The 26,551-nt window shown below is 31.7% G+C and overlaps 3 protein-coding genes across 4 annotated transcripts; 2 read left to right on the top strand and 1 right to left on the bottom strand.

Annotated features, from left to right (window-relative positions):
- Positions 1-10,168: 10,168 nt before the first annotated feature.
- On the top strand, positions 10,169-14,436 carry LOC101250221 (cytochrome b-c1 complex subunit 8-like). The gene is made up of 2 exons (XM_004240386.5): positions 10,169-10,450; positions 14,098-14,436. Exons 1-2 carry the CDS (start codon positions 10,281-10,283, stop codon positions 14,144-14,146), a joined length of 219 nt encoding a protein of 72 aa, XP_004240434.1. The 5' UTR covers positions 10,169-10,280; the 3' UTR covers positions 14,147-14,436.
- A 940-nt stretch (positions 14,437-15,376) lies between these two features.
- On the top strand, positions 15,377-19,649 carry LOC101249925 (putative B3 domain-containing protein At5g58280). Of its 2 annotated transcripts, none has more exons than XM_004240385.4 (8): positions 15,377-15,574; positions 16,612-16,716; positions 17,224-17,301; positions 17,395-17,490; positions 17,881-17,939; positions 18,016-18,175; positions 18,545-18,751; positions 19,129-19,649. In XM_004240385.4, exons 2-8 carry the CDS (start codon positions 16,642-16,644, stop codon positions 19,333-19,335), a joined length of 882 nt encoding a protein of 293 aa, XP_004240433.1. In that variant the 5' UTR covers positions 15,377-15,574; positions 16,612-16,641; the 3' UTR covers positions 19,336-19,649. The 2 variants fall into 2 exon arrangements, with proteins under 2 accessions (XP_004240433.1, XP_019069951.1); XM_019214406.3 differs by having other exon boundaries at positions 15,460-15,574; positions 16,537-16,716; positions 19,129-19,529.
- Positions 19,650-20,552: 903 nt separating this feature from the next.
- Positions 20,553-22,952, bottom strand: ACI29 (60S ribosomal protein L10). Its single transcript, NM_001247822.3, has 4 exons — positions 22,893-22,952; positions 21,449-21,950; positions 20,917-20,998; positions 20,553-20,796 (listed from the first exon to the last, which is right to left on the bottom strand). The coding sequence occupies exons 1-4, from the start codon at positions 22,900-22,902 to the stop codon at positions 20,728-20,730; spliced, it is 663 nt and encodes a 220-aa protein (NP_001234751.1). The 5' UTR covers positions 22,903-22,952; the 3' UTR covers positions 20,553-20,727.
- Between the last annotated feature and the right edge of the window lie 3,599 nt (positions 22,953-26,551).

Below are 26,551 nucleotides of genomic sequence, written 5' to 3'. Positions count from 1 at the left end.
GCCCATGGTCAGGCTACTCCAGAAATAGTCTAGCTCAGTTGCTTCTCTTGAAGTCGCTTCCTTAAATTCTAGTTCCCACTTCAGCTTTGTCGATCCTCCCAAGTTTCTTATCCCGATGAAGACTTATAAATCGTTTTCACCAAAACCAAAGGTTGAGCTTACCTCATGTCAATTCAATCTTCTCACGAACTTGAATTATTTATTGAAGCCTCCAATTATTTTTGTTGGAGAGATGTGGTTACGTTCCCTATGCCTCTTTTATTTATGACATACTATGGTGCCTCGGGGCTGTCTCACGAAAATCTTCGATCCAAACATTCGCATTTACACTCTCTTAGAGGATGAGATATGCCTTCGATATCACAAAAATATAGCAATTCAAGATCTATAGCGGCTTCGCGGGCTAATAGAAACACAGAAGTTTCATATAACGGTGCCTTGAACAGGCTATGAAAAGAGATTTTAAACGGAGGGAAAACCAATCTGAGAAGGGATGGATGAAAGGGAGTTTGCTGCTTACAAATCTGGTTGTCAGGATTTGGAGTGAAATCTGTTCAATTTTTCGGCAACCTCACCAATACTTAAGGGCTAAAAATGGCGAATTAGAAATGGAGCTAGCACTGATTTCTGGTTCCACCACTGACTCTGATTCCTCGTAGAGTCACCATCTTCTTTTAGTCTAGTGGAAAAGGCATACACTAAGGGAAATCCTTTCCCCTTAGGAATTAGGAATAAGTCGTTTATGCACTATTCCCATCTACCTTTCTTAGTGTGATTTTACATATCTCATTTACATCAAGTGTGATCAATAAAACAACCTTCATATACATACTAGTATCATAATGAAGCAATAATATACCTACATCACACAATCATAAAATCTCAACCATCACCTATCACGGAATATTCATCACACACATCATGTAAACCTAATTCGACCATACTCAGCCCTAACTCATCGTCTAGGGCTTCTTTCTAAGGTTTAAATGATAAATCAACCGGTGCACGAAGGTCTACTCATAAATCTCACTATTGATTCACATTTATGCACTGAGCACATATTTAAACTACTCAATTCATTAAATCTAGCCTACATGGGCGCCAAGCAGTTGCACAGAGTTAGTGACTTTGTTTCCTGTTTACCGACTTTTGTGACCGTGAAATTGGCCAAGAATTTGCAAGATCTCGTTATCCTCATGCTAGAAATCTCCTTCTCTTTCTTTCTCAAGCTTAGAGCGACTTTTTTGAGGTTTTTAGGGTGTTTTACGTCTTCTTTAGGTATTTTAGGAAGATGGAGAAAATAGAATTTCTCGTAATTTACGTTCTCTCGCCTATTTCGCTGCGGCGCCAACTTATCCCAGCCTGGCATCGCCGCCCTAGCGGCATCTGGCCTGCTATAGCGGGACAATGGCCCAGAATTCCTCGGATTTTTTCTCCTCCTAACTAACGATGCTTCGGGTCACTACATTAATGGTGTAATAGACACCCACAAAGTTAAAGTGTATTTTTAAAAATTCGAGACAACTTCAATTGTTATTTTATGTCTTTTCTCTATAATCAATTCAAAATTTATAGTATATTGTATAATACTAGTTTTCAATATATTGTACTCAATAATGTTAAGAGTAGTTAAAATTCCAATGTTTAAATAATTAGGTTTATACTTGTTATCCAAAATTCATATTCAATAAATACGAACACTAAACACTATTAAAAATAATAACAAAACAAGATGAAAGAAAAAAAATTGAGTCCACTAAATTTACAATATATCCTTAAAGAGATAACAATTTGAGATATTGATATAGTATTTCTTATCTACCACATCATGTAAAACTATAGTTTCATATAACTTTTTAAAAAATACAAAATTGAATTGTACTTTTAAGATTCTTTTAGCTGCACAGAGTATTTGATCAGTAAAAAAAAGCTGCATAATTACTATTCACCAGATGAACTTTATCATAAAATATTTCACTAAGTCAAATGATTATACTTTTGAATTTTCTTAGCACAACCTGTCACTCTGTTGAAAAGTTGAATTGTAATATCTGTCTGCTCATGTCATATATTATATTCTATTCACAATTGGCTGTTTCCATTAATACATAAAGGTCCCTTTATTTAACTGAAAAACAAAACTCTTTTAACTAAAAGTAGTACTTGTACAATGTTGAGTTTTAATCCTAAAAATTAAAGTATATATATCTTTATATTAACGGATATAGATTTGTCACGTTCTTATTTAGAAATGTGATATTTATTAAATATTAAATCGATTAATAAAATTATATTACGTATCGCTATTTAGTTTTCTGTTAGAATAATAGGCATATATACTCTAATTTTTAAACGATAAAATTATCAATATTTCAAAAATATAACGAAATATATCTATATACCATTTACAATAAGTTGTTTCCGTTAAAACCTAAAGGTCCCTTTGTTTAACTGAAAAACAAAACTCTGACTAAAAGTAGTACTTGTACAATGTTGAGTTTTAACCCTAAAAATTGAAGCATATATACTTTTATATTAACGGGTATAGATTTGTCATGTTCTTATTTAGAAATGCTACATTTTAAAAAATATTAGATTGATTAATAAAATTGTATTACGTATCGCTATTTAGTCTTCTGTTAGAGTAATAGGCATGTATACTTTAATTTTTAGACGATAAAATTGTCAATATCCCAAAAATATGACGAAATATATCTATATAGAATTTACAAAAACTTAAAGATATATTTGTCCGTTTTCTCTATATTATATTCACAATTAGCTGTTCCCATTAAAACCTAAAGGTCCCTTTGTTTAACTGAAAAACAAAACTCTAACTAAAAGTAGTACTAGTACAATGTTGAGTTTGCAGTTTGTACAGTAATATTCTACTAGTAATTTGATATTTTTATTTACTTTCCTCTATAAAAATTGAAGTAAACGATAAAAGAATGTGGTGCATTTGATAAATTTGAGTTTTGAATATAAAAAAATATAATGTAACGGATGAATTGAAATTTTGAATCTCAAAAAATCTTCCGTAAAAGTGGGGCCTTATGGGGGGTGGGGGTGGGGGGCATGAATCTCAATTAATATCGAATATCGAGTGAAAAATATAATAGAATTGACATGAAAAATATCTTTTGTTCTTGTTTGATTTATATGACATTTTTTTATTTTTTTAAGACTCAAATTATGTAATTTTGATTGATATTTTAAAATATATATTTTTCATTATATACATGACAATGATGAGAAGAAGTAGGACAACTTTCCTGTATATTTTTTGTAAAAGTTTTAATTATTTAATTGATCTAATCTAATTTCACATTAAATTAATTAAATTGATTTTAGAAAAAAGAAATAGCACATAGATTAAGATTTAGAAAATATACTATTTTATGCAGGTTCTTGTATGAAATAAAAATTCCTGAATTAACAGAATGTTGATAAGAATATTTAACACACGAAGCAATCGTTTGGTTATAAAAATTGAATTTTTCGAATATTTGGTTGTGGATATATTATTTAATCAATTAATATCGAGATAAAATTTATATCCAAATCTTGGAATTATCTATTAGAAGGTGGAATTATTACACCTAACTTATTTATATAATCTAGATAAATATTATAGAAGGTGCGTTTTGAATAGTAATAGCGATGATATACGTTATTTTTCTTATTTTTATCGAACTTATTTTTCTAAAGTTTTGACCAACATCTCACATTTGTGAATGAGATTTGTAGTCTATTGATCTTCTCGTATGAATTAGAACAATTCTCTTTTCATGAGCTAGCAGGTTGAGTTAGGTCTATGATACAATTTTTTATATGGTAAATGAACAGAACTCATCTTACACAATGTTGAACATCCAAATTAAATTATACATGCATCGTATGTTCAGCCTGATTATATGAGGAGTTAAGAGATTTAACCTTAATTTTAACCATCAAATATGAAAAAGAATGGAAAAGGGTAAAAAATATCCTTAAACTATCTGAAATAGCTCAGATGTATCCTTAAATTATATTTTGGCTCAAAATTACCCTTTCCGTCAAACTATTGAGTCAAAAATACCCTTCTAACAAACGAAAATTGTTAAATGCCATGTGGATGTCAATGCTATATGGCACCCCAATAGAGTTCCACTGCCACATAGACTAAAAGAAAAGGGCCAAAATATCCTTAAACTATCCGAAATAGTTCATATTTACTCTTAAACTATATTTCGACTCAAAACTACCCTTCCCAATCAAACTATTGGGTTAAAAGTGACCTTCTTATTGGCGGAAGTCGTTAAATTCCACATGTGTCATATTGACTAAATCCCTAAATCTTAATTACTCACTTTTCCCTCATTTCATTATTTTTTATAAACGATTTCATCCCTTCTCCCTCATTTCGCGGCTAAGGTTTCACAGTTTTCTTCGTCGCTGGGTTTCAAAGTGTTTATTTGTCGTTATAGGTAATAAAATTTTTTCTTATTTTATCGTATTTAAAACCACGAAAATCCACTTTGAAACTCAGCTCAGAAGAATGTTATGAAACCTAGGCCGCGAAACGAAGGAAAACTTGTGAAATTCTAACAATCATACTTTGAAATCGTAAACGTAATAAAATAAGAAAAAATAATTACTAACCTACAACCATGAATATCTACTTTGAAACTCAGCCCTGAATAAAGCTACGAAGCCTTATCTGTGAAATTAGGGGAAAGTTGTGAAATCATAACTATCATGCTTTGAAATCGTAAACATAATAAAATAAAATAAAATATTTACTAGCCTACACAAGCATAAATATCCACTTTGAAACCCAACCACGAAGAAAAGTATGAAACCCTGGCCGCGAAATGAGGGAGAACGGGTGAATATATCATTTTTGAAATAATGAAATGAGGGGGGAAGTAATTAGAATTTAGGGATTTAGTCTATGTGGCAGTGGAACCTTATTGGCATGCAATGTAGCATCCATATGACATTTAACAACTTCTGTTGATAGGAAAAGTACTTTTGATTCAATAGTTTGACGGGAAGGATAGTTTTGAGTCGAAATATAGTTTAGGGATGAATATGAGCAATTTCGCATAGTTTAAGGGTATTTTTGACCCTTTCTATTTTTGTCTACGTGACAGTAGAATCCTATTAGCATGCAATGTGGCATTCATATGACATCCACATGGCATTTAACAACTTTCGTTAGTAAGAAAGGTATTTTTGACCCAATAGTATGACGGAAAGGATAGTTTTTAAGCTTAAATAAAGTTTAAGTTATATATGACCTATTTCGAATAGTTTAGGGGTATTTTTAAATCTTTTTCGAAAAAAGAACTATATATAATGATAATCATATTGCTTTTGTGTAGTCTAAATCTCTAACCATTTGATGTTTTTTTTTTAACAAGATAAAATGATCACTTCCTGTTGTTTTACCACTTTCTTTTATGCCCATAGAATTATTTTAGGAATAATTTGTCTAAAACATAATTCTTGTGCATGCTAAGTAATAATTAATGAAATAAACTTTGGGTTAGGGTATATATACTAGGGGTAGGGTAGGGAGACAAGAGTTGCAATATTTGACTGGCATTAAAATATGGTTCAAATATCTTTTTAGATAACTTCACTAAGTTTTAAAACCTAATTATGTCGTTTAGGAGGCTAAATAAAATATAGAAAGTCGTGTGATAAAAAATTGTGGTTTAGTAATTTTTCATATATTATGAGTTAAATTGTGTTTCAGTATTTATTTATATATATGAGATTAATTTATATCCATTGACGGTGGATAAAAAAAAATTATACCATCGGTTCAGTTTTAGAGATATTTATTTTTTTAAATTTAATTATTATATTTTCATATTTAAAGTTTAATGATTCTTTTAGTTTTTTTTTTTTTAAAGACGTTCTATAAATTAAAGATTATTTTGAAATAAGGTTCAAATATTTTTATACTATCGACTTTGAGTATTACTTACATAAATTGAAATACATATGAATGTATATGAATCAAATGTTATTTCAATTAATTTTGGTATCGTCAATAAAATGAACTAAGAATAAAAAAGTTGAAGCAATGGAAGATCTATCAAAAAACTTTTTCATGTTAGAAAGAAGACTTAATAAGTTATGAATAATTTTCTTTTATGAAATCAATTAGTCTAGATTTTTTTAGAAAAGAAAAGTAAAAAGTTATCCTTGATGATTGTCTCAAATTGCTGCAATGATGTTGATGGAGAATGAGGTAAAAATAATGAGTACAAGAAAACACTGCAAAAATTTTTTTTTATCTTTGGCAATAAAAAAGAATCCTTAACAAACTCATACAATTAATTTAGAGTTCAAATTATCATATAATACTTTTATTATTATTCAAATATTAATAATAAGTAATATATTTTAAAAAATAAGTATTTCTAAAAATAAGCTAATAGTGTAATTTATTTTGTCCACTGTCAGTAGAATATAAGTTAATCTCTTCATATATTATGAGTTATCACGTATTCTGTTTATTAACTTTTATTTGTTATATTTTCTTATTTTAGAGTTAAATTTTGATCAATATATTACGATATATTTTTCATCGTATTGATGTGTAAAAAAATAAAATTATATTACTTTTCGTATATCTTTAAATATCTAATTTTTTTGTTTAAAATATCGAATTAACACAGTTTAATAACTTTAAAAATTAATCAAACTCATTTTTAAAAAACGCAACAATTAAAAGTGAACAGATGGAGTATATGATATTTAATATGACGTTTGGTTGATGATTCAAAATCCACATAACTAAAATATTTATAAAAATATAAGTCATGAGAGCATTTATCTATTATTTTATGCGAGATAAAAAGTATAATAACTAATTATGAATAATTTATCCATGCATAATTAAGAGTTGCACAAAATAATACATATATTATAACATCACCTCTACTTCGCACCTTATTAATATTTGTATAACTCTAAGCAGCTAGCAAACTATGTAATAGTTGATAAGATTTAGAATTATCGGAAGAAAACAAAATATATTACCTAAATTATAAGTCTAAATATTTACGACTATAAATTATATAATACATGTATATCACATGCATATCACTCATATATCATATGCACATCACTTGTGGGTCATATAATAACAATGTAATATACATAAAAGTACATTGATATACATATTACATACACAAATATATACATTAAGATGAACACTTTACCCTTTACAACACAAAAGAACCCTAAGAAAATACCTTAACACTATAACATTGCAAAAAAATTAAATCATGACTAAATTGCGACCTCGACAATTTTCTATCTAAGGTTATGTCCTCGGTTAATCGATCAAAAGTAATCACCTTTTCTCAATATTTCTCTGAACTACCTTACTTTTCTTGAATCTCACTACATTAAATCTCTCGAACCTACTCACTGGACTTCTGCATCTCTCGTCTTCATAATTTAGTTGAAGATATGTTTATCAAAATTTTATTCTTATATATAAAAAATTAAGATCAACTTTCGCATATAACAAACACAAAAATCATATTTGTATGTTATCGATAGAGTTTGCATGATTGTGTTCCATAGCAAACTTTATGTTTGTCATGGCTATTTCACTATACATATATACAAAAGAAGCTGGCTATTTCACTATACATATACACAAAAGAAGCATTTGTATAATTTGTTTCGGTATACATATACAAAAGAATCAATTGTATAATTGTGTTTGTGTAAAGCGAGAAAGAGAAAGAAAAAAAAATTGGATCGGAAAAGATCGTATTTGTATAACCATAAGTGTATAGGATGAAAATATATGCATTTGTATTTGTATATATAATCTTCTTTCGCTTTATACAAATAGAATGTATACATTTATATTTGTATAGAGTGTGAGAGGTGAGCGAGATTTGGGAGAGTGACAAGCGAAATTTGAGAGAGGGGAGAGAGAGGAACGGAGATATATGTATATTTACAATTTTCTCTCGCTTTATAAAAAATACAAACACATTTTATACACTTGTGTTTGTATAAAAGCGTGAGAGGCGAACTAGACTGCCAGCGAGAACGAGAGTGACGAGCAAGCAACAATTTGCTATGAGGTACGATTAAATCAAACTATGTTTATATGATTTAATTTGAATTAATAGTTTGCTATTATATATACATTTTTTCAAAAATTAATCATTTTTCAATAACAACGATGGCTAAATATTAAAAGTAAGAAAAATTACGCAGCTAAGCAATTTTATACTATTTAATTACTCATCATAGCTATAGTTTGCTATAATTACCACTCGCGACTAACATTATACATTAATTACATGGGTTGAATTCGAGTTTGTATAATTAGTCAGGTTTATATATGTATAATTCACCACGATATACAAATACATATGTATTATATACAATTATTTTTAACCTATATACATATACAATTCAATTCTCTCCCACTCTCTTCCCTCTCTCACTCGCCTCTCTCAATCTCGCTCGCCTCTCTCCTTCCTCTCCCAATCTCGCTTGCCATATACAAATACATATGTATAATTATACAATTATATATATACACAATTCATCTTTCTCCCACTCTCTACCCTCTCTCGCTCGCCTCTCTACTCTCTCGAGATTTCGCTAGCCTCTCTCCTTCCTCTCCCAGTTTCGCTCGCCTCTCTTCTCCCTCTCCCAATCTCTCCTGCCAGATATACAAATACATATGTATAATATATAATTATCTAACCAGTATACATATACAATTCACCTTTATCCCACTCTTTCCCATCTCACCCTCGCCTCTATCCTCTCTCTCCCAGTCTCGCTCGCATCTCTCCTCCATATAGCATGTAGCTACAAATTGTAATTATTAAACTATAACATGAAGAATAATTAATTATTTTTTAAGTGACTATATGTAAAAGTTTCCCTTAAAAAGTAGGGTAACTTTCACATATAGCAAATAAAAAAATCATATCTGTATGTTATAGCAAACTTTGCATAATTGCGCTCCATAGCAAAACATATAACTGTATAATTTGCTATACATATACAATTGTATGATTCTCTGGCCTATATTGTATAAATCGTTGGCATCGTTATACATATACATGTATAATTTGCTGGCCTAAATTGTATAATTTGTTGCAACTGTATAATTCGCTGACTTATTTCACTGCAAATTGTATAATTCATTGGCCTATTTCGCTGAAATTTGATTTGTATACAATTGAATCGAAGTAAAATGTTTATTGTATAATTATAAGTATATAGGAAAAAGATATATGTTTTCTTTCGCGTTATACAAAAAACAGAAACACAATTTATACACCTCTGTTGTATAAAGCGAGAGAAAATTGTATTCCACTGCAATTGTATAATTTGCTGGCCTTTTTCGCTGCAATATTTGTATAAAATTTGCATTTGTATACAATTGAATCGAAGTAAAATGTTTGTAATGTATACTTAAGTGAATTTCACCATTATGCTGCAAAATTTGTATGGAGACTATGTTGTTACCTAGTACAGAATTTAAGAACCAAAATCTCTGTGTTCATCTGTTCTACATCGACTGTATAACAACATACATTTCTGTCAAGCTTGTTGACAGTGTAGTAAAAATTCCTTGTCCGTTTCCGAATTGTAACCAACTTTTGGACCCTATTGGTTGCTAGAATATTTGGGATTCCGATCTGTTTGATAAATAGTCTAAAAAGTTGTGTAAGTACTCTGTTTTAGGTTGACACAACTGCTCTGCTTTAATTTTGGATGAGTGCGGTGACGTTGCAACGAAATCAAAGTGCCCAAATTGCAAGAGATTATTTTTCTTCCAGTGCAAAATTCCATGGCATGCTGGATTCAATGCGAGGTGAGTGGAGCATTTAGAGATGAAAACGACGTCGCTTTTGATAAGCTTGCTAAGGATGAAAAATGGTAGAGGTGTCCTAACTGTCGCTCTTTTGTTCAACTTAGTGAAGGTTGTCGTCATATTACTTGCAGGTTAGTTATATAGGAAAACGTTTACTATAAGACACAATTAAATCAAACAATAGCTACTTCATTTATTTTAGATTATAAGTTTGCTATTATATATACAATTATCTCTAAAAAGTATTTGCAGCCCATTATTCAAGATGGAGAAGGCAAGCCCAGAAGCCCAAACCATTTTTCAACCAAATTACTCTTTACCAACATACCAATTCCATTTTCTTCTCCAAATCTCAAATCAACAAACCCTAGATTTGTTCAGGATCGAAGCAAATCACTATTCGCTGTGAAGGAAGATGGGGAAGCAACCGGTGAAGCTGAAGGCTGTTGTATACGCTATATCTCCATTTCAACAGAAAATTATGCCTGGTTTATGGAAGGATCTTCCTGGTAAGATCCATCACAAAGTGTCTGAAAATTGGATCAGCGCTACCCTCTTGCTTGGTCCACTCGTCGGAACCTACTCGTAAGTACTGTTAATTGTGTTTTCGCTGTTGTTTTTTCACGTAATTCACTTGTTTTTCCCTTTGGTCTAGGACCTGTATGGAGAGAAATGGATGGAAAGGATTTGTGTAGCCGATTTAAGCTGATTTGGGTTGAAGCTTTGTTAATTGATTGTTTTTTTCTCGATTTATAATCGTATTAGAGCAAAATGAGCATAGGGGATTTTTGGGTACAGTATATTTGTACAATATGGAATTTTGTTCTTTTGGGATAGGACCTGAATCGAGAAATGGATATAGCTATACAAATTGGTTAATTGATTGTTTTTTCTCGATATCTGACCTGATTTGAGTGAAATGTGTATAGGGAATTTATGGGGTATTGGGATTTGGTTCAATTGGCAAAGGTATGAGGTATTTATCCATCAAATTTGTAAGCTGAAATATGGATTCCTCAGTAGTAAAAAAATGGACTTTGGGGGGATCTATGTAACTTACTGTAACTAATTTAGTGTCGAGGTGTAGGTAATTGGTTAATTTTTCTCGAGATCAGACCTGGTTAGAGCGAGATATGTATAGGGTATATATGGGTGCAGGGCTTTGTTGCAATAGGGGATTCCACTCTTTTGGGCTAGAAACTGAACAGAGAAATGGATATATAGAATTTGTGTAACTGATTCGAGCTAATTAAGTATTGAGGCATAGTGAATTGATTGTTTTCTTGCTCAAGATCTGTCCTGATTAGAGTGGAAATGGATATAGGGGATTTAAGGGTACATGGTTCAATTGGCAAAGCTAGGAGGCATATTGTTGAGTATAGAGATTGATATAGAGGATTTCGCTCTTTTAGGCTATGACCAAAATAGAGAAATGGATATAGAGAATTTGTATAACCAATTTGAACTAATTTAATATTGAGGTGTGGTTAATTAATTGTTTTTTTAAATCAATCTCTTGACTTCATTAGAGCGAAATAGATATGGAGCATATATGGTACAATGCCTTGGTTCAATTGGAAAAGATAGGAGGTATATTATTGACTAGAGAAATTGATATAGGGCATTCATTTTCTTGGTATAAAACCGGAACTGAGAAATGGATATAGAGATATTGTACAACCAATCGGAGCTAATTTAATATTGAGGCTTGGTTAATTGATTGTTTTTTCTTGATCTTTGACCTGATTATAGTGAAATGGACATGGGGGATTTAAAGTTACATGGTTTTGGTTCAATTGGCAAAGTAAGAGGCGTATTATCGAGTAGAGAAATCGACATTGGGGATTTTTCTCTTTTGGGCTAGGACCCGGATAGAGAAATGGATATAGAGACTTTGTATAACCAATTCAAGCTAATTAAGTAATGAAGATTAGTCAATTGTAATGTTTTTTCCTTTATATCTGACCTCCTTAGAGCGGAAATGGATATAGGGGATTTATGGATACAAGGCTTTTGGTGCAATTGGAAATGGTTGGTGGCTTACTATCCGTCAAATTTGGAAGCTGAAGCATATGATTCCTCGGTAGTGAAAGAATTGATGTAGGGGATTTATATAGCTTACCCAAACTAATTTAGTATTGAGGTGTGCTTGTGATTGTTTTGATATATGATATTCTCCTAAATAGAGCGTAATGGTTAATATGGGTGATGTATTGCTCATGGTCAATTGGTAAAAGGTGGGATGGACCCTTATCCGTTGAGTTTGACTGTTTGAAGCTGAAACAGTAGATTCTTCGGGGACATTCATATAGCTGACCCGATCTAAATTAATGTTTAGGCGTGGTTGATTGGTTGTTTTGGGACTTTGACATAAGTAGAGCCTAGTGAGGTGAATATAGGTGATTTATGGATCAAGAATCCTAATAACATACAATAGTATCAAATTAGGATTTGATAGATGTTATTGCATTGGTATTATATTGGTTGCCTTGTGTGCACTCTTCAATCTTCATAATCATGGAACTATGCCTATGCTGCTAAAGTTGGAGATATAGTAATTGCCAACGATCGAAGGATCCTTGGGTAATCTGTCTAATTCAAGAAAACTTGTTATGTCCTGAAGTTCTTTTTACTCTTTAAAGTTTGCTTTTCTCACTTCATTTGAAAATAAGTGTGGCCATGAAGATTTCTAAGAATTTAAGGACATCCAAAAGTCTCTCATCACTTTTCTCACTTTCATTATATTTTTCTTTTTCAAATCTACTGTAATTTGTTTAAATAAAAAAATAAGCCTATTTGTAGTTCAGTTTTTCTTTTTAAAGGAAATTACATTCACACAACCAAATATTATCAGCAATAATTATAACCAACGCAATTCCATCCTTTAACTCCAACTCTAAAAATTTCAAATGGAGTGATTTTTCTAATAGTATGTAGTAGCTCATAAATGAAATCTAATCGATGGCATTAAAATAGGGTAATCTTCCTCCCTTTGAGCTGGCTTTTGGATGTGAGTTGGACCCTAAACCTAATTTACAGTATTTTCAAAATTCCTAAATATTAGTCATGTTGATTTTTACTCCCCTGTCCATCAATGGCTGTCCACTCTTGACTTGGCACACCTTAAGAAACAATAAATAGTAGGGGTATTGTTACTATTACACGTAGAATATTGAACAATTTAATGCTTTGGGAAACATATTAGGTATTGAATAAGTATTTGATAGCAAGAGTAAAATAGACACAAAAGGGTAAGTTATCTCTTGGTTTTCAAACGGGACAAGTATCGTTGGACAACTACTTTTAGTGTAGTGGACAAGTAAAGGTGGATGGAAGAATTACTTCCTCCGTCCACTTTTATTTGTTCGCTATACTAAAATTAGATATCCACTTTTACTTTGTCATCAAAAAGAATATATCCACTTTTACAGATTTGAAATCAAGAAGTTTATCACTTTGTTCCTAATTTTCACCCTTGTTATTACCTATAGTCATTTCCCAATGCATTGGATTTATTATATTCAGTGGGTGATATAGTAAAATTGTCTTCTATTTATTGCTCCCAAGGGATGTGACAAATCAATACTGGACAAGTAAAAATAGACAGAGGGATTACTTTCTTGTTAACGCTCATAAATTGATTTATGTCATGTAAGCTGGTGTTTGAGGTTTCAGTATGCAATAAACTCTTTTTTAGTTTGTCTTCTAGCTATTTGCAAACTTGACCTGTTTAAAGGAGCTGATTGCTGACACCTTCATCATGTTTGGGCTTCTAAAATTTAGATTCTTTAGTTCAAACATCTATGCCATTTTATGATACTTGACTGGTTACAAAACCTACATATTTAGTTTGCCTTGTGGATTATACAAGCATTATGGAAGAAAACAATAAATAATGGTAAGTTTGAAAAGATAAGTTGCATAATAATATATATAATTGCTGGAGTGTTGTCAAACATTTCAAATTCCCAAATAGAAAGACGTCCTTTCTCTCGATTAGGGCTTTCGGGAGGATCTCTTTTTAGTTTGGATAGTTGGCTGTGTTTCAACCTCATCAATTACAAGATGCAATGAATTTTTTTGACAAGTTTAGGTGCCTGAAAATGCATATAACAGTCGTCGTTATAATTAACACAACCTGTGTTTGTGTGTGTGTATATCTGGCTCTTGAGGTTGGATTTGTTGATGACAGTACGCGTAATGATCACTAACCGCATTCTTTGTGCATGCAGGTATGTGCAGAACTTCCTGGAAAAGGAGAAGTTAGAACACAGATACTAAAACTGTTTCTTCATCAGTCTGTTGGATACATCTCTATTCCATTTTGCAGTTTTCAACAGGAAATAAGCTGCCATTGTTGCATTTTTTTTTTTGGAACTTGTTATTTTGAAGATAATTTACTTGTATGGCGCCCTATAAATAACAACTAAATTCTCTGTTGGGGTCTTTTGATTGTCTTGTGCATCCTAAATCTTATTCAGAAATAGAGTTTTGAAAATAATTTGTAATACATTTCATTGACTTGCTGTTGAAGTCCCATTGTGATTGCACAATGAACAATTTTTATTAAATTATCATGTGTTTTCTTGGCTTGATTAAGAGTTGGCAAGGGTAATCGATCCTTGTTCAACTCAACCACCGCATCGACCTTTTATCTAATAAATGCATCCCTTCCAGAAGTCTGGGTTTGTTGCATGTATTAGCTCTAGAATTACTACGGTTATCCGAGTAGTAGATACCTTTACAAGTCTAAATATTTGCACAAAGATTTCTCTTAAATCTTAATTTGTAAGTTTATATTTTAATTTTATTAGATCACTTCAATATGACCCCAAATTAGGATACTGAATATTGAATGTTACCAGGGCCAAACAAATATTACTATGCACACAAGTTTCAACAATATTATAATGCTTGCATATCTATTATTTGAGTCTCCAACTATTATTTCAAAATAATGAGAATTTTTAAGCATAACAAAGTTTAATTTAGATTTATAGTTTTTGGGTTATTAAGTAGATGCACTGCAACAAGTTTTGTATTTGGGATCCATAACATAATTTCTTACATTAACCAAACTCTAAAATTAATCATTTATTTAGTTAAAAGAATTATGATCTATTTCAATTAAGATATTTAAACACGTGATACAATGTTTTTCAATTAAATATTTATTACTCAAAAGTTTAAAAGTTTCTATATATATTTTTAAGCGCTCATTATATAAATAAGTTAACCACTTAAAATATGTACGAAAAAACGTCTTAATAAGTTTAAAAGCATTAGTCTTGTTCCACTTGAGACTAATACGTAGAATTAAAAGAGGTGACATATTTCGTATCATTAACTTACCAAAATATCTCAAAGCAACAACTTTCGCAAAATTTGAACAAACCATAGCTCGGGTTATTGGAACAAACTATAGTTCAACTAATACATGACACTTGGGGGTCATTTGGTACACGAGATTTAAGTAAGAAATATTCAAGAATTACCTTATGATAAAATTTTATATTACGATTGAAAAATAATTTAATTCGCGTACAAGCGTATATTTTACTTCCATAAATAGAAACCCTTATGTATGTGGGCACAAAACCCAAAGCTGAAGAGGCGCACATACTGTTTTCCCTCTCAACTCTTCTCTACCTTTCAAATTTCAAAAAAAAAAAAAAAAACTCTCAAATTTCATCTGCATTTTCACCTCAGGTTTGATTATTTTTGCTCTAAAAACTTTATTTTTATAAATTGGGTTTGGCTATTTTTGTTTTTCTTGTTTTATGTACTTTTTTTTTTTTTGCTGTTCTTTAATTTCTCTCCTGTCTTTATCATTGTACTGATAATCATTTTTTAGCTAATTATATGTAAATCTTTTGATTTAAGTATTAATTTAGTAATCTGATGAGTATCTATAACATAAATCCTTACTCTAATCTTGGGAATGTTGCATACTTTGATGAGGGGGTTGGATTTCTTGTTCCAAATATTGGTACTTTTATGCAGTGAATGCTGATAGCTACTAGGTTTTTTCTTCATGCTATTATAACATTATTGGTCTTTCAAAGTTGAAAGCCTTTGATTGTTACGGAACTACTCCTTTCGTTTCAATTTGTTTGTCTGGTTTTGACTTGTTGTGTAAATATGACTCTTGAATTTTGTGATTTTTAAACTAAAAGTGCATAGAATGCACCAAAATGTTTTTAAACATGTCACGAGAAAAGTTATAATGAAAGAGTTGATATCTAAAATAATACTAGAAGTCACTTATGATGTGTTCAAACCCCAAGAATTTTGGAAATGAGGCATAATTGATCGATTGGTTTCTTTGTGTGAAGTAGAAGTCTAGAAGAGTGAAATGTGTTCAAATGAAACAAAGATTCATAGAGTCGACCCCAATTAGTTTGTAGCTGAGGATTAGTTGTTGTAGTAGTTGTAGTTAGATGCTTAGATATTTGACCTTTCTGTATTTCTATTGGAAACAACGTCACTATCTCAACGAGATAGAGCAAGATTTGCATACACTCGACCCTCCCCATACCCCACTTGTGAGATTACTCTGGATATATGTTATTGTCTTTGTAAATAGTAGAAGTTTTAAACATTACACTAACTTATCTTCAAATTGGTGACAACTGTTTTCCTATGAATGGTTATCTCTATGCAATTAGCAGGTGAAAGAACATTTGGTGTTTGCTTCACATTTTAGCTCTGAAGTGCATTACAATACACATCCTTTTCTTTTCCAGATCAAGAAGGTCTTTTGAGTATTGTAGTCAATGGCAAATGACAAAACCAACAGTTACGAGGAGCTCCGTAGGCAAAGGGTTCTGGACAATAAGAAACGATTTGAGGTAGTTAACTTCGTTAAAGCACAACATCTTTTAGTTCTTTTGCTGGTACTTTTAGACTAATCAAAATCGTTGTTGCATTCATGTTGGATCTTCTAAAAATGCACTACTTTTGGAGGATCCAACAAGCACCAATCGACATTTTTGAAGAGCCGAACAACATAGCTTTTGGATGCTTCTTTGAAAGAAAAATTAAGTGATTGAAGGCTTGCACGTGAACAATCTACAAGTACTAACATTAGGTGGCATTTGGATTTAGTACTTCTCAAGTTTTTGAAAACAATTATGGAGGATAAGTGTTACGATGAAAATTCTTTTGGAGAAAAGTTGTATGTATGAATAAAAATCTACGTTTTGGTTGTATAAAACATATCCAGGCCTCTAATAGTAGTAAAAGAAATATGTTGCAGAGTTCACAATGAAGCAATAACCTGCTAATGACATTTTGTAGGAATTATAAGATTGCTTTCTCTATCTCTTACTATGTTCCCTTCTTTTTTTTCTTTTTAGGATCTGGGGATTTTGAATATATCTAAAAACCTTTCTGATATTACAAAGTCTGAGAAGAAGTCCGACTATAAAACTGAGGTGACATGTTATGATCATTTCATTCCTATAAATAAATAATGCGGTTCTTATGTAAGCATGCATGAGCTGATATTGTTTTCTTGTCATGCATAGCTACGCCGAGTTAGACAAAAAGCAAAAGATGTGTACCTGTCGGAGCCAAGAAGGTCTGCACGGGCAAGGAATCCTGTTCCAACATACCGTGATGAAGTAAGACTTCATGCTTTTCTTTCAGTACATAGTACATACTGGACACCACCTCATGGATGACAGTTGCTTCAGAATAAAGAGAAATATTATGAAATCTTCATAGGTTTGATAATATATTAATAAATAAAAGCGAACCTCAAAGAGAAGAGTATAAGCAAAGAGCTAGACTGACCTTACTGATCCTACTTACTAATTAACAAGCAGGAAGAATATAAGATCTAGCGAAAACACAGAGTTTATAAAGCACTCCATGATGCAAACAACTCTTCACACACAGTCTTGATAAATATTTTTGGTGAAATCTCTTGCTATATCCACTGTTTGTAAGTTTTTTCGTCTGGTTATCAGTTTTTCATTTCTTCACTTAGTTACTTATCTATATCACCGCAGATTGATATAGAGCTTCCATCTTTACGGAAGAGATCAAAATTCAGCTCTTCATGGGCAAGGTGAGATGGTTTAATTTGAATTTTTGATACCATTTGCTTCTGTCCGAACTCTGGAATAATTGCTTTGGATTGGCAGTTATCTAGCAAGACCATTGGAAGAAGTGAAAGTTGCTTCATATGAAGAGAAGGTACTAGCTTTAAAGTGTGCGGAAAAGCTCCAGAGTAATCTGCAGTCGGATAAGCCATTTTTTATCAAGACTATGGTTCGATCCCATGTCTACAGTTGTTTCTGGTTGGTAAGTTGCCATAGACTTCAGCTACTAGAGCTAAGGAAGAATGAAAGAAGCAACAAAAAAAAGTCTCTTAACTTTGAGTATGCACATGTTGACATCTCAACTCATCTCCACTATGTTAATTGAACGCTCCAACTTACAAAATGATCATCAACTACCTCCGAAATTTATGTGTCACGTTAGCATTGAATGTCCACAAGACACAGTGTGGACGAGTTGGAGTGTTAAGTTGTTAGTTGAGACCAAATTGAGGTATCTAGATGTGCACTGTCAAAGTTAAGAGTGCTTACTTGTCAGCTTAGCTTAAATTTGAGTGTTCGTTACCTTTTTTATGCTACACTCATTATGGCCTATCTTGCGCAATGATATCAGGGACTTCCTACTAGATTTTGTCAAGACCATCTTCCCAAATCTACTGTAGATGTTCTGCTAGTGGATGAAGAAGGTTTAGAGTATGAAGCTCTCTTTATCGGCAAAAGAACTGGACTAAGTGGAGGATGGAGAGCTTTTGCACTTGATCATAAGCTGGATGATGGGGATGCTCTAGTATTTGAGTTGGTCGAGCCCACAAAATTTAAGGTTGGATTTCGATATACAACACTCTAATCCGTTGAATAAGCTGACTTATCATATGATCTTATGAAAGATCTCAATGTCAACGCATAAGCTTGTCTCGTTTGTGATGTTATTGCAAATCTGTAGACAAACAGCTTCAATCCCTTCTTTGCCAGTCCAGACTACCCGTTCCTTCAATAGTTCTTCTTTTCTAAGTGATTTCATGTACTTATTTCAAGTATCCTTACTGAACCTAGGCTCTATTGGGAACAATCTCTCTATCTTTGCGAGGTAGGGGTAAGGTCTCCATACACTCTACCCTTCCTAGCCCCACTCGTTGGATACACTAGGTATGTTGTTGTTGCTGTTAATTCAGGTATTCTTATTTATAATGTTTATAGGTCTACATTGTTCGAGCATCCCAATGTTCAAGTGAAGTGGATAAATCCGAGGCAGAAAAAGAAGAAAGTGAAGCAGAAGAAACACCAAAGAGTGAAACAAAGAAAAAAAAGAAAAGTAGCAACAAACCAGAAGTTCCAACAATAGCTAAAGAAGAGGTCTCTGTAGTAGTGACTTCAGCTACGAGACGCAGTACTAGAAGAAAGTAGAGAAGCATCATTCTGTAGACATGTGAGAAATCAAACCCTTTTGTTGTGGGTAAGCATACCAAAGTTTTGTGAAGATTTTGCAAAGACATGTTAAAATATTTGGCAGTAAATCTCATTTGCCAATAGCTAATTAGGCAACTTGCCTTAGTAACTCTTGACAGTTGAAGAAATGCAACTACAGTTCTGTTGCACCATTTTTACTTTGCTTTACTATGCTCTGAAGCAACTTAGCTTGTTATTTTTGGAAGAGCATATTTGTTCTGTGTTCGGAATTCTTCTATGAAGTTATATCAACGATCTTCAAGTTGCCATGATGAATGCTCCCCCTCTAAATGTGTCCTTCAAAATACTATTAAGAATCATTGGCATTTTGGTTGCCTGTTCAGTCCTTCAATAGAACTTCTTGACTGGGCTTCTAACGTTCTCAACACGTTTTATGTGAGTAATCGGTCTATATGGTTGTCTGAAATAGTTTGGTTCCTGAGCGGAACCATTCAAGATCATGTGGTTTGTCAAGTTTTTTCAGCACACTCGCTCCCTCACTATTTATATTGATCAATGAAGTGTTGATTGAGTCAATTCAAACACATCTTCAATATTTCACTGGTATATGTTATCTTACAACAGTACCTGTCCCACCCTAGCATTTTTCATCTCTACTAGAATTTAAACAGGTATCGTGACCTAAGACGATCTAAATAGCTAAAACACCCCTCATTTATACCTAAAACTCAAACTACATCCTTGTAGTTATCAAAAGTTGCAACCTACATAAGTCTGCCAAGAAACTAAAATTGCTGCACTTGTACTTCACCTCAGCAATGAACCAATGCATGCGTTAAGGTCGATGGGTCTTCCAAATTACGTTGCTTGACCAATGTAGGATGGATAGAACTGCATCTGCAATGTAATTGAAATAGATATGGTTTTTGTTGTTGACAAGGAAGTTCTCGGTTACTATCTTTCATAATTCATGTGTGTATATATAGGACTACTCTTTAAATATAATAGCCCGCAAATTGAAGAGGTAAACTACACTAAGCAAGTCTCATACAATGAGCTTTAACCGAGCAAAAATGTAGGGAATATTGTATCCTCATGATCAAGCGAAAATCATAACAGAAACCAATACTGACCAAAAACCCAATGATCAAGAAAATTAAGATGCAGCTCGCATGAGTAAGACACGACGTAGAACGTCCAAGGACAGCAAAATGTAAAATAAAACTTATCATCATTAAAATAAAAGCCAATAATTATACTCTGAAAAGGTAAACGTTCAGAGCGGTAACAACTTATATAATGGTTCAGAACTAGATAGAAGATCAAGACACAAAATTTCATTCAGCGGAAGTAGAAAGCTAAAGGTACAGATTTGTAAATTCTGCAACTTCAATTTGCAGCTTCTAGAAAAGCTCTTCCAGGTTGACGTGCAGCAAGTCGTCCATGGCAGCCAAGAAGCTGCAAAAGCACAAGTAAAAGCACTAATATTACATTGAATACATAGGCAAAAAGATCTGATATAAAATTCTATCACAATGCAGCTTGTAATAATATAAACAGATCACTAGTGAAACAAACCTTGGCGTTCACACCGTCTGGGACAATACGATTCTCGGATTTGTATTTCAGATAATCGGTACGGCTGAACTTAGTGAACCCCCTGCAGTTAAAAAGTAAGCACATTAGCACTCAAAGATACAGTGGTACAAGGACTAGCACAGATACTGTTCTAGTAAGGCTGCGAATAAAAATGTGAAGTGTATTAACATTAAAAGAGGCTTCAAAAGTATTGGACCAGACATTATACTCCCCTTGACTATGTTAGAAAAAGAGACCAAACGATGGTACAGGGGACACAAATAACTAAGACATTGAAACATCAAAAGCTTGTGTGATCTGTCTAGAATGAGCGCTACTAAACCAACCCAGGACTTTCAAAACCCGTAGAATGTTAAATCCTACAGAACTGTACAATCGTCATGAAAAACAAATAGCACAATGACAAGCCAGTCCTTCATAACCAACCATAAGTTAGTATGGGAAATAATTAATTCCACAAACAAATGCAGGACATAAAAATTAAAGGTGATTAGGTAGATCGAAGTCATACCACTTTCTGCTGACAATAATCTTTTGTCGGCCAGGAAACTTAAACTTAGCACGGCGAAGAGCCTCTTGAGCATGGTTAGCATTGCCATCTTTGCACCGAACCGAGAGAAGAACCTGACCAATAGCAACACGGGCACAGACTCCCTGTGGCTTACCGAAAGCTCCTCTCATACCAGTTTGGAGCCTATCAGCCCCAGCACATGACAACATCTTGTTAATTCGCAAAACATGGAAGGGATGGACCCTAACCCTGAGGTGGAAAGCATCCTTTCCTGCAGACTTGGTCATGTACTTGTTGCAAGCAATACGAGCAGCTTCAAGTGCCTCACTTGAAACATTCTCCTTCTCCCAACTGACCAAGTGCACACAGAAAGGAAATTCATCAACTCCCTTTTTCTTCATACCCACATCATAGATCCTGATCTTTGGATCTGGGACACCACGGCAAAACCGTGATTTTGGATAAGGCTTGTTCTTAATCTGGCGGTAACACCTTGCAGGTCCTGAAAGAAAGTAATATCAATAATACAGTGCAGAACAACTAAATTGTACTTTCACTAACAAAGAATAATAAAAAGGTGGTGAGCCTTGTCATACTTGTGTATGCCCATACACAGAAAGACTTGGTGCATCTTAAGATACATTTTTTATCATCAACTTAACCATTTGCATTGATTCATCGAAAAAATCTCACAAGTTACATTTAAAAACCATATGAAAAACTGTTCTCTTACACGTTTTTCCTCTACTACGATGATAACTCAGCTGTTTTTCAATATGGTTGCAGAAAAAAGTTCGCTTTGCAAGAAAAAGAAAACAGGGCAAATGTCCTATCTTTGAACTACCAATTTATCATTTCTAGGACCAAAGCAAAAAGACACATACCGTAGCAACATCATAAAACTAACGGGCAAAGTTTATATCCTTAAGCTACCAATTTTAAAACTTGTAGAACAGCAATCAGTATCAAAAGACACGAACTGTAGCAACAACATGTAGCTCCCACAAATTAAAACTAACTCCCACAAATTTTATCATCATGAATAAGCTACCCAATTTTATCACTTGCAGGACTAGAAGTCGAGTGGCTTGGTCTCAAATGACAGGAACTGAAGCAACATCATAAAACTCCATCAACTATAAACTCAAATGAGCATAGCTCCGTCAATACATTCTTACTATCTCTAGTCTCTATATGAATACTAATATTGGGGAATCTTCGTAACTAAACTTGGCAAGGATTCGATTCATTTACCACCTTTATGATCCCCTCCCCCAACTTCTTTACAAAAAAATCCTACAATTCATTGTGCTCTACATCTACATCTACTAGACCAAACATCGATAAATCGAATGTATCATTTCGCTGCAAATAGGGACTGTAATTGAGCTAAAACTGTAAAGGAAGATGAAAATCAACATAAATTTGCGAGAGAAAAACTTACTTCGACCCATCGCTGATTCTCTTTGGGATTGTTAGGCGGCGGCTTCAGAAACACGAAATTGTAAAGAAACCCTAGCGTGTATATATTTATAGGTGGATGATTTGATTGGGCCGACTTATGGGCCTTACGTCTGAGCATGCGTCAGTAAAGATTGGTGGGCCGATTCAATTCATACCTAAACTTGACTCGTTAAAAAGTGGAAATCGAACTTTCACTAATAACCATTAATTAAGTTATAAAAATATTTTTTGTTTTAAGTTGAATATTATAACTATTTTCGTATTGTAATGGATGTTTTGAGTTTTTAAAATTATATATATTTCAAGACAAACAACTTGCATATAATGTAGTATAACTTACATAAATATCATAGTGTAAAACCTAAATTATCTTCTATCCCTATTATTTTTATAATTACATAAATTTCATATTTTTTAGACATTTCAGATACATAATTAAGGATTCGGATACATTATTATTGAGACATTATGTATCAATCTGTTGCATTTATTAAGGAAAAAAAAGCTGTAAAATCAATTTAAAATCTCATAGTATCCATTTGTTTCACTAATTAAGGAGATTAATTGAAAATTAAATTAAGATTCCACAAATTACGTTATTTCATTCAAAATTATTATCAAGAATTCAAAATCATATAGTGTAACAATTCAAAAAAATCAAAAAATTAAATTTCTTCTTCTTGTTCATCGTTCTCTCTGTTTCATAAAAAAATTTGTCGAAATTTTGATAAGCGAGATGAGTTATGAAGGATTGTATGGAATTGTTGTTGGACAAACGATTTCTTTTGTAAATCTTCAAGTTCATCGAATATCTTTTCGATTTTTGATTCAAGATTATCAAAAAATTTGAGATTTTAAATTTTTCTCCAGTCAATGAAGATCCTTTCCATTTTGATTCAAAATTGACGAAAATTTTGAATTTCAAAATTATTCTCCTAGTTCATTGAAGATTTTTTCAATTTTGATTAAAAATTATCAAAATTTTCAAGAAGATACATCATGAAGATCCTTTCAATTTAAATTGATAAGTGTTGTATTTCTACTTGGTACACTAAATAAGAAAGTGCTGCCCATAAAATTTAGGTTTGAGATCAATACATTATTATTTGGCAATTGTTATGTTACAGATACATTTAGTATAAATTCAAATTTACGTATCATAACTAACCAATTAGTGCATGACGTATTATTATTTATGTATGTTCTTTTGTTTGAGATCATGAAATTTTTTTCAATTGAATTGATAGATATTATATTTTTACTAGATATATTAAATAAGTAAGTGTTACCCATAAGATTTTAAGTTTGAGATCGATAGATTATTGTTTGGTAATTGTTATGCATAAGATACATCTAGTATTAATTTGAATTTACGTATCATAACTAAAAAAATAGTGTTTGATACACTATTATTTGTGTCTGTTATTTTATTTGAGAATTACAACACTTCAAATTTTTTTAAAAATACATTATAGTAATTTTTTAGATCGATACATTATTGTTTGGTAATTGTTATGTATCAGATACATTTAGTATAAATTTGAATTTATGTATCATAACTAAAATAAGCGCTAATACATTAATCGTTAAGTAAGATACATTACATTTTATACATGATACATTAATCTGATGCGTGAGATACATTAATCTAATGTGCTGATACATTAATTTAATGCGCAAAAATGAGGGATTTTGAAAATTTGTAAAACAATTGATTTAAAGCTCGAGCATGTGTCCTTCCTCGATGTCTTTGCTCATAAATTTATCACGAATATAATTTGATATTGTGTACGAAAACATATTCTTCTAAATTTGAATAACCGTAGAAGATACATAGCAACACTTGATACATGATAAAATGATACATTTGGTAGAGACTACTTCTTTTCATTTCATAATGTAGTTTCACGTGTAAAAGATGATCTCCTAAAACTGATTTCTTTTGCAGAAAACAATATGAATACATCATATCTTTTACCTTTCCCTTATGCATATTCTGAAGGTGAAAATGGAGGAGAAATCGGTAATTCTTTGAAAAAAATTGTAAAGCAAAAACTGGAGTTGTTTTGAAAAAAAATGTAGAGAGATATTACTGAAAATAGAGAGAATTAAATCTGAAAAGTAAAAAATGAAGGAAATAAAGATTAAGGAAGTGAAAATAGGAAGAGATAGAGTGAGTAAAAATAGGAAAGGTTGAGGGAGTGAAATAAGGAGTAAAAATAGAAAGAAAAACGTATATAACTTTATGTATTTGGAACAATGGATTTGAAAGGAAAAAAAAAGAATTTTAGAAATATTTTTAAATAACAGAGAATAATAGAAATTATGAAAAATAAAGATGTGTATATAGATAATTTATTTTGCGATGTATATAAGTCTGGTCAAGACAACAATTTACATATAACTTGCACACAATGTCATAGTTATCTGAGGTATTTTAATAGATAAAAATTTATGATTTTCATGTCTCTATAATTTTTTTTATTTCTCTCCTCACTCTTCCACTCAACTTTTTATTTACCCCTTGATGTTGAGTACTTCGTAATTTTTTAAAAATTTAAATATATTTCACTACTCAATAAAAATAATAATATCTTAATATTTCAATTCTTCAATAAACAATAGTAATTTCCTAAAATTAGTCATTCTTTATATTTTGATAAAAAAATTCATTTTTACATACAAATAATATACATCCAGAATATATATTACATACAACTTATTTATTTTCTCAGTGTTTGTATGTATTTTATTTGTCATTTTTATGTTTCATGTTATATTGAACATACAAATAATATACATCCCAAATATATATTACATATTACTAATTTATATATTGAGAACTAAAAAAATAACATTATTTTAAAAATTAAAATGTCGATCGCATGAGTAAGAAACGAAGTAGAACTCCGCCTAAGGAAAGCAAATGTAAAATAAAACTCATCATTTAAATAAAAGTCAATCATTATATTTTATAAAGGTAAACATTCTCAGCGGTAAGTAGGAAATTAATTATAATTGTATGATACATAATGATAATTAGGGCCCGTTTGGATGGGCTTAATAAAAACAACTTTAAAAAAATACTTTTGAAAGTGCTGAAACTTATTTTTAAAATAAGCAGTTATGCGTTTGGATAAAAGTGTTGAAGTTGCTATGTCAAACGTGAAAAGGAAAAAATGGAAGAAAGAGATGTTAGGGTCATATGGGTAATTTGGAGATTGTATAAAAATATTAAGGGCAAAAATATAAAAATGTGGTCAACTTAAAACATCTTATAAGCTAAAAAAAAAAAAGCACCCCTACCCCAACTTTTAACTTTTGACTTAAAATAAGTTTTTTTTAACTTAAAATAAGTTATTTTGAGTATTATCAAACAGTTAAATAAGTGAAAAATCAGCTTTTAAGTGAGTATGACCAGCTTTTAAGCTGAGCCAACCAGACTCTTATTCTTTCACATCAAAGTGTTTTTTTTTGAACTTTTTCTCATTATCTCTTACTTCTCTTTTATCCTTTTCGAGGATTCCTTAATATTTTGTTTATACATAATTTCAGTTACAAAATACAATCATAACTATATTACATATGAAATTTAGATTTTGAAAGATTGCAAATTAATTTTAAAACACATTCTGACTA

This window comes from Solanum lycopersicum, chromosome 6 (assembly GCF_036512215.1).
Source record: "Solanum lycopersicum chromosome 6, SLM_r2.1".
Classification (NCBI taxonomy): Eukaryota; Viridiplantae; Streptophyta; class Magnoliopsida; order Solanales; family Solanaceae; genus Solanum; species Solanum lycopersicum.
This window is presented reverse-complemented; position numbering and strand designations above follow the sequence as displayed.